Source organism: Alosa alosa, chromosome 15 (assembly GCF_017589495.1).
Source record: "Alosa alosa isolate M-15738 ecotype Scorff River chromosome 15, AALO_Geno_1.1, whole genome shotgun sequence".
In the NCBI taxonomy this organism is placed as follows: Eukaryota; Metazoa; Chordata; class Actinopteri; order Clupeiformes; family Clupeidae; genus Alosa; species Alosa alosa.
The window spans coordinates 11624213-11633556 of record NC_063203.1 but is presented as its reverse complement, the minus strand read 5'-3'; the positions used below and the strand labels follow the sequence as shown (position 1 = coordinate 11633556).

At 43.5% G+C, this 9344-nt stretch overlaps 1 protein-coding gene across 1 annotated transcript in view; it reads left to right on the top strand.

Moving 5' to 3' along the window:
- tenm4 (teneurin transmembrane protein 4) overlaps positions 1-4182 on the top strand; it is a 175653-nt gene extending 171471 nt beyond the window's left edge. The window contains 1 exon segment of the mRNA XM_048264462.1: positions 894-4182. Coding sequence (XP_048120419.1) covers positions 894-1649 — 756 coding nt within the window. The 3' untranslated portion in view covers positions 1650-4182.
- Positions 4183-9344: the final 5162 nt, after the last annotated feature.

Below are 9344 nucleotides of genomic sequence, written 5' to 3'. Positions count from 1 at the left end.
CTCCCTCTGCAGTCCCTCTCTCTCTCTCTCTCTCTCTCTCCATCTCCTCTGCAGTCCCTCTCTCTCTCTCTCTCTCTCTCTCCATCTCCCTCTGCAGTCCCTCTCTCTCTCTCTCTCTCTCTCTCTCTCCATCTCCTCTGCAGTCCCTCTCTCTCTCTCCATCTCCTCTGCAGTCCCTCTCTCTCTCTCCATCTCCTCTGCAGTCCCTCTCTCTCTCTCCATCTCCTCTGCAGTCCCTCTCTCTCTCTGCATTTCATGTAACGGTGGAAAAAGTAATGTAATTGTATTTTCACTTTTTTTGCCAAAACCTGAAGAAAATGTTGTGATGCGTGTGATTCAAGTATCCACCTTAAACATGAAAAAGAATGGCTTATGCCCCAGCCAAGGGAAGGGAAAATGTTTGAAATGTTTGAAGTGTTAATGAACCAGCGTGATTCTCACTTTGGAGAGAAAGAGAGCGAAAAAGAGACAGTTTCCCTGCTGTGCCTCTCCTTCCCATTCCGCTGAAGCCATCAGGAAGCACAGCTTACTCCCAGGAAATGGAAAGCAGTGAAGGCTGGAGGAGAAAGCAACACTCAGGAAGTCTACTGCAGTAGATTCACAAACAGATAATCCGATTGGATGGCTTTTTTTTCTGTAGTGTGTCACACTTCTAATACTGCAGAAGCTTCCTCTTTTGCTTCCTGTTTTATCTCCCCATTTCTTTCACCTTCCTCACTTTTCTGCTCTAATTTGCAGAATAATTTCTAATTTGCAGAATAATTTCTAATTTGCAGAATAATTTCTAATTTCTAATTTCCCCCCTCCCTGGCTGTACCTGTGAGCTGCTGTGAAGCGTGCATTGGTGGGTAATTAAATGTGTTTTTTCTTTTGTGTGTGTGTTCCTGTTGCAGTCGTTGCTGGGTGTGCAGTGCGAGGTGCAGCGGCAGCTGAAGTCGTTTGTGCGCCTGGAGCGCTTCGGGCAGATCTACGGGGCGAGCAGCGCCGGCTGTGTGCCAGCCAAGGGTGACCCGTCCTTCGCCTCGGGCGCCTCCATGTTCGGGCGCGGCTTCAAGCTGGCCATCCGTGACGGACGCGTGCATGCTGACATCATCAGCCTGGCCAGCGAGGACGGGCGTCGGCTGGCGGCAGTGCTCGACGGCGCCCTCTACCTGCAGGAGCTGCGCTACACGGTGGACGGCGCGGACACGCACCACTTCGTCAAGACGGGCGGTGCCGAGGGCGACCTGTCGCTGCTGGGCATGACGGCGGGCCGGCGCACGCTCGAGTCCGGCACCAACGTGACGGTGGCGCAGATGAACACTGTCTTGGGCGGCCGCACGCGGCGCCTGACCGACGTGCTACTGCAGCACGGGCCAGTGCGGCTGTGCGTCCGCTACGGCAGCGGCGCCGACGAGGAGAAGGCCCGCGTGCTGGAGCTGGCCCGACAGCGGGCGGTGGCCGGCGCCTGGGTGCGCGAGCGGCAGAGACTGCGCGACGGCGAGGACGGATCGCGGGCGTGGACGGCGGGCGAGAGGCAGCAGCTGCTCAACAGCGGCCGTGTGCCGGGCTACGACGGCTACTACGTGGCCTCGGCAGACCAGTACCCGGAGCTGGCCGACAGCCCCAGCAACATATATTTCATGCGACAGAGCGAGATGGGCAGGTGACATGAACCCGGTGAGCGCAACCCTGCTGACCCTCCTCCCCAGAGGGGAACAGACTGGACACGACACACACATATGGACAGCGTGGTTTAAGGACTTCTTGCCAAAGACGGATGTTTGTTTGTTTTGTTTCATTTCATTTAACATGTGACCACTTCATGTTTTTACTCTCATGTGTCCTAGTGCTGTGTTTTTTTTAATGTTTTTGTTTTTTTAAAAATGGACAAACTTGTGGTCGAACCAAGAGTTTGCTCCTCTGATACAGCAGTGCCCTTTTTTTTTATGTGTTAACTTTGGATTCCATTCGGGAGTCCTTTACCAGTCTTTGCCCTTCAAGTGCGGCTGCTAGAGGACGACGAGTCAACCCGATGCTGAAGGTGTTGTCGACCTTGTTTTCACAACGTCCCCGTTTGACGATTCTGCTTAAAGGAGTGGAAGAGCAGTGTTGCTGCTGGCGTTGGCCGGGTCTGCGGTTGTAAGCCCAGCCCATCCCGACAAGCAAATGAATCCTCGCCAAAAACGCTCACTGCCTTCTGTTTCTGCCTTCTTTCTGCACCTCAGCCAAGGAGAGACATTTCTCTGTCAAAATTGTTTTTGTTTTTTTCGCTTTGTTTTTTTTTTGCCATTATTTTATACTTGAAAAAAAAAATCCCTTGACAAACTGACCCCGTTTCCAAGAAAATAAGAGGAAAAAACACGCAAGAACATTGATGTCTGCTGTCCATAGCCCTCTGCTTAAGGCTCTAACTGAACTCTAGTCCAAGTTATAGTAGTGTCTTGTTAATATTTCATTTTTTTTTAAAAAAGCTTTGTATTCATCTTGTGGTCTCTGCCCCCTTGTAAGACTCCTAAAGGGCTTTGGCTCAGACCTGCCTTTAGTTCAGGTTGGCTTACTTTTGGTAACATAGATTTTCTTATACCATCATTTGAATTTGATCTTTGTGGCCTACATTGTGCAGCAAGCTGAGCACAAGGACGACCCAACGCTTTGATTTCCAACATTATTTTCTTCTGTTTTGATTTTAAAGTGTTTGTCACCTATTAATGTAAAAATTTAAACTGGATATTCAGAAAAAAAGACTCTCTATCAACTGTGCTTATGGGCAGAGAAGAGTTCATTGAGAGGAAAAAAGATATGAGCCAAGCGTATAAGGAAAAAAATGTCAAACAATGTTTTCTGTATTAAAGAATGGAAGGTATTTTACTCAAATGGTTTTAAATTGCCATCAGTTATTTTATATATAGCTATATAAAGTACCAGTATAACAATGTGAACTCTGAAATGTGAACTGTTGTCCCTCTCATTGCTACTTGTTGTACTTGAACAATGCTTAAGGGTGTTGCAGTACATGGAATAAATTATAAATGTTTGGAAAGGTGACATTAGGTGAAGGCCTCATTTAGATTTTTTTATAGAAGGACCGCTGTTTTTTAATCCTTTATAAACGTCCTTGGCTCTTTACAGATTGCAGTATTCATTTTTTTGTTTGAAACAAGGTTACTTTTTGGTTATAAATTAAATCAAAGCAACACAAATGCTTGATAATTGAATTCAAAACCAGTGATTAAAAAAAATGCTGCCCTGTTGCTATACCAAGGGCAAATGTGTGTATTGAAAGGGATTTTGAGGGGAGGGGGGATACAAAATGCATCTGAAAACAAATAAATATCTGAAGTGAACTATAAGTAGTCTGACCATGGAGTGATCTAAAGAGTCTGCTCATGTACCACCCTCATACACACATTTCCCTACATACACTGACTCCTGGGCTAAAATGGTAACCTCTGAAAATGTTTTTGTGGTGTGAAGTTGCTGAAAATAATTAGTCTCCGACAAGAACAAAGGTCACATGTACGTCACCAAAAATGTTTTCTCTCTGCTCACTGAAAGTGTACCTACCTAAAGCTATGAATGGAGTTAAAATGACGCAGAATGGTGTACTCTTGCTGACTCCTCTTAGTGCAATGGTTTGTGGGAAAATCCATAGCTGGTGATTTTTTGTTTCTACTCTCATCAAGTTGCCTGGTTGGGGGATGGGCTTGGGTGGCTGGGTTTGGGGGACAGAACAACTCAAGTGTCTCAATCTGTACAAAATTATTTTTGTTTTTGATTTTGTTTTGCTGTTGTCAAATACAGTGATATACTCTTGTCAGACATTTATGCTATATTTAAAAAAACAATGAGAACATACCTTTTGAATGAAGGAAAACTGCATTGTGGAAAAATATTGCACTGAGAAATATTGCTTTGTGAGGCTGTAATGTTTTTTGTTGGTTTGTTTTGTTGTTTTTTTTTAGGTTTGGGTTGATTTTAAGTGTTCGAATTTTTTATTGTTTGTTTTTGTTCTTTTTTTTCTTCTTTTTTGTTCTCAGCACTGTGTTTCTAAGGCTTCTCCTGGACCGTGTACATAAGACATTGACAACAAAAGTAAGCTGTAAATAAAATGCAAATGTAGATACCTTTTAGACCTACAACAGTGACCCTGTGTAGTCTTTAGGTTTAAAAAATAATTAAATAAAGGATATTTTGTGTTTACATTTTTTCATTATGATTTTGACATTCTTTACCAGAAAATAATAACACTAATATACACTAGTCTACAAATTCAAAATCAATCTGCATTCCCCTCAGACTGAGGTGTGCACAGATGTGGTGTTTAATTACAAAATGAAATGAGACACAAAAAGGCAAATGTTCACATCTATCAGGTAAAACTAAGCTAATCTGTAAGAAGCACATTTAAACTAACTAGATATGTACCGGTTTTGTAATCAGTGAGCAATGAAACTGGCTACTTGCTCTATCCATTCCATGAATTCAGTCTGGTGTGTTCTCCTGTTGCCCCTTCTTTAATTTCTCTTTAATTAACAGCTCCCTAATGGAACTGAAGACATTTAATCAGAGAATGTTCCTCCTACCCAGTTTGCAAAGCAAATAGTAACTCACATAGTCCCTTATTCCGTCTCTGAATTAGATAAAAGTGTAATTAAAACAAAAAGTGAACTGAAGAATTCATACAATACTAAGATGAGACTGATATGTAAGTGCTTAATCACGTGTTCATTCCAAATTTGCCTCAAAAGAAGTGAGCAGAAACCATGTTTGGTGAGTCACGAGGTGCTTTTCAGGGATCATTGGGAACAGCCACGCAGGAGTCGACTGCATGGGCAGGAGTGTGTAAACCGCTGTTCTATTCCTAACCAAGGAAGACAGGAGGTGGTGGATTGGTGCCAACTGCCTAAGCAAATGCAGGTTACCTTAGCCTATACCTGTCAGAGTTCGACACTAGAAGTGTGGCAGATTTTATTATGCTCTGCCTAAATCTACTAATCTACTAATATCAATAGCTTATACTAAAATAAATTTAAAAACCCTAGAAAACCTTTTGGTTGATCAGGATAGCCAGCTAGGAAGTACATAGTGCCTGTAGGCCCTTTCACACTGGCGAAATCGCCGCGATTTTATGTACCAGAATCGTGGAACGACTGTCCCTTTCACATAGACCGAGGCGGAACGGCGGGACAAAGTGTCTCGCCAAATTTACTACCAAGCCCCCTAGACATTTTGCCGAGTTTTTTCGTTCCGGCACCAGTGTGAATGGGTCAAGGCGGAAAGGGGAATCTGGGCGGGCATTTCGATGCTATGTCCAGCCCACCACAAGAGATTGCAAAAAAATCTAACTGATCAAAAGCAGCAATAGCAGAGACAGCACATTATGTCAATCTATAAATTCACAAAGTCTCCAGTCATTCAATGCCTGCTAGAGTTGACTGTAGCTTGGAATGCAATCAGTTGCTATAATAGGCTATCCTAAAATCCAGCGAAAAAACAAAGCATGAACTCATGAGCGTCTGTCTGCCCTATATGTATATCCTCTGATTGTAATGCTTACAGATATCTAGGCGATATTTGTAACATTTGGTTTGTATTTGGCCTGTTATAAAATCATGTAGACCTATTGAACAATTTAAACACATTAGGAACATAAAGTTGGAGACATGCATAAAGACATTGCTGCAAATTTAAAACCGGATTACTCTGGAATGGCTAACTGTACAGGGACATGTTTTACACCTTTGGGTTCGGTAAGGTCTGCTGTTTATTCTGATATATGGTTTATTGTCATGTGTTGAGGTAAAGTTCGCGAAGTATTCCACCAAGATGAATGGGTAGGGAGACGGGCGCAAAAAATATGATTAAATTAAAGTTACTTTTCTCGCGAACCGTTTACCACAACAACTAACCACTAACATAGTTTAAAAGCTGAGAAAAAGCTCTTTCGTGTGATACATGTGATGTCTGTGATAATAGGCTACTTCGCAAGTAGTTCAGCAAATTTGGGTGGGACAGAATACCTACATGTATACAGAGCAGCAGCTCTGGCCATATCGGCTCTGGCTCACATGATGTAGCCTATGCTTTAAATGCATTATCGCTTCACTACCCAACACGCGAACAAGAAAGAAAAGAAAAAAGAAACCAATCTGTTTATGTCGCGATTTCCGATAGGTCCAGGCCTAGAGAAAAGACAGCTATGGTAACCTAACAATTAGGATTTGCAATTGCCTACACTGCTGTTTGGTTGTCCCAAACTTTGAGACGATCCATACTCGCATTAACTGAATCTTATCAACCCGAACTGCGATGTTCCAAACAGAGTGACAGGATGCAATGCCTAATAATCTCACTGCCTTCGGCATAACTGCTAACAGTGCGCCTGGGCCTACTGTTAAACACCTGAAAAAATATTAAGCTGCTGTTTTCTTTTCATGGCGAGCACTATAGGCCTACGCTTAAATGATTTATGACTGAATGGAACGTTGCGTTTTTAAGCGCCAGAACTGCTTATCACGTCGTGTGACAAAGTTTACACCAATCATCATCATCTTCTAATGTATCCTTATGTTGAGATGTCCATTCTCTTTGCCCTAGGCTATCATTTGTGCGCGAAACATGTTTCAATTAAGACAATACACAGGATTACTCTTCCCGCAAATTTAGCGGGATCTCTGTGTGAAAAGGCCCTGTGTCTAGACTTGACACCCTGGCGCCATTTTGCCAGTGCGAGACCCTGGCATTGGCAACAGGTAACATTTACACACACAGTAGGCAAAGCAGTGCCTCTCAACAGGGAACTGTGATGGCCTGTTTTAACTGAACATCCCTGCACCATATGAGTGAGCATGTCTTGCATGCGTGCGTGGGTGACTAAGGATGTACTTAGGCTACATTGATCTGTGTGACTAAGGATGTACAGGCTACATTGATCTGTGCAAGGAAACAGTGACAAACTGTGCTAGAGTGCCCCTAGCTCTAGAAGTAAACATTCTTATTTACTGAAGTTCTTGAGACTAAACAAATCTTTGGGTACTGTGTTCCATAATGGACATCTGGTGTAGGCCTATATTGTTTTTTCTCTGCAGTGTGTGCATGAGTCAGTGGCCATATATGTATGTTACTTAATGCACATTTATCCCAAGACAGTGTTATGGCTGTGTGTGTGTGTGTGTGTGTTTATATGTGTGAGTTAAATTGATCCCCAGGCAAAGGGAGTCACAGATGACCTGCCTCTTGATAAAAACAGAAAGAAAATCAGGAAGGATCCAGTAGAATACCCTCACAAATGCTCTCAGAAGAGCCATTTATTGAATAATTAAACTGATTGGAGTGGTTCGCAAAGGAAAACTGTTTTAAGTGAGTGGGAGTTATGTGCAAGTCACTGTAGTGGAAATGCCAAATGAGACCAGCTGGTGAGAGAGCTGAGCTTGCATAAACCTAGAATGATGTCTTTTACATTGGATATATAATATCCATTATTATTACATTGAAGGGAGGACATCTGGGGGTAAAGCTCATATAACAAGGCCAAGTATTGCACACATTTTTATTTGGTTTTCTCACAACACAAACACCACAGTTGACCATTCCAGTATTCTCTGCTCTCCGTCCAGAGGTGTTTGAGACCTTGGCCTGCTGTACTGAAAGTGGATGGGAGAGTGAACCTGGAGGCTTGGTTTATAAAGCTTTTATCTGCTCCTCTTCAATTTTACAGTAGTCCCTGCCTTGTTATCACTCTGACTGCACCACTTTGTCCTCTCATTGCTGCTAGTACAGAGAGAGAAATAGGAGATGTTACACAATCTCTTTGATAAACAATCTTTCACATGAGACTGCTAATAACCCCCTCTCCCCAAGCAACAGATTCTCCATAAAATCCCATCTAACACGTATTTGTGAAGTCATTGATGAATTCTCTCTAACACTTTCTCTCTTTTTTCCATATCCCTGTCATATATTTTCTTTGTCCCTCTTCCTCTCTGTTTCTCTCCATCTCTCTATCTGTCTATCTCTCTCTCTCCCCTGCTCTGAGGGAGGCCCTCACCTGTTTCCACTCGCTGTTGATTTCTCCACTCCGAGCGCAGCATGGAAAAACTACATGCAGAGCATGGGCACCGATAAAATCATTGCCAGGGCAGACTCCTGCTGGGTCTAATGCTTTTACGAATTCATCCATTCAGTCTGTGCGTGTAGAAGGGAAAGAGACAAAGGAAGGTTGAGAGAGTTTGTGTGTATGTGTGTGTGTGTGTTGTTGTTGTTGTTGCCTCAGGAAAGGGACAACTCTTTTCATCAAACACCTGGACTCCCCGTGACTCCACATCAGTCTCTCTCCAGCGCTGATGTGAACCGTTAAAAAGTTGATTCAAATCATCAGTGCAGAGAGGAAGTTGCGTATACATTGACACGATGGGCATTGACGTGTCATCTTCTGTGCCCCACGTTTGGCTGGGTACAGCGGGCGTCGCTCCGTCTCAGGCCGTCTGGCTCCTTTATCACGATGCCCCACAAACCTCCTCGCCAATCAGTTATCCGGACAGCAGGGGGACCCATCAAAGCTAATGAGGCAGGGAATAGCAAAGCAACAGGACCTCGGAAATAAAAGAGCCAAAGAGTTGGACGTTTTTTTTTTCAACCACTCACCCCCACCCCCCCCCTCCCATTCTCACAGTATTTCATCAAAAGTTTGTCAGGTAGGCCTTACCTTGTCAGTTTTTGGCCTATCTCTCCCCGTTATTTCAGGGTCATTTGCACCCTTCCTAGTCCCCTTTTAAAGGGGAAAAAAAAGATAGCCAATCGGCTAACAAGAAGAAAAAATAAAGTGAGTAAGGGAAGGAAAAAAGGGGCCAACACTCTTTTTTCTCAGGCTGCCGCCTCTAGTCTGCGGAGGTCAGATAGAGGTTGAGTGCTTTCTCATGGGAGAGGTGAGAAATAAAGGTTGAATGGGAGCAGAGACAGAGAGAGAGGGAGAGAGAGAGTAGTGATACTTGTGCAGTGAAGCACACAAATATTTTCATGACACTCTGTGCTAAAGAGTTTAAAAGAAGTTTTTTTGCAAGAGCCCTTGGTGAAATGTTCTGCTCAAATGTGAAAACATTGCGAGGTACTCTTTGATTTTGCTTTCAAGTCTGTCGTTATAAATCCTCAGATCCCTCTCAGCTGACAAATCCCCTTTCTGGGGCTGTGCTGGAATTTTCTTTATTCTTTTTCTTTTCCTTTATTTCTCTATATTTTTAATCCTGATGAGTCTGTCTCATGCACTTTTTGCACCATTGCGATGCTGGAAATGCAGTCACGGAGCCTGATCACACTGTTACCAGTCTGAGCTATTTAGTCAAGAAATGCTGACTTAACTCATTAAC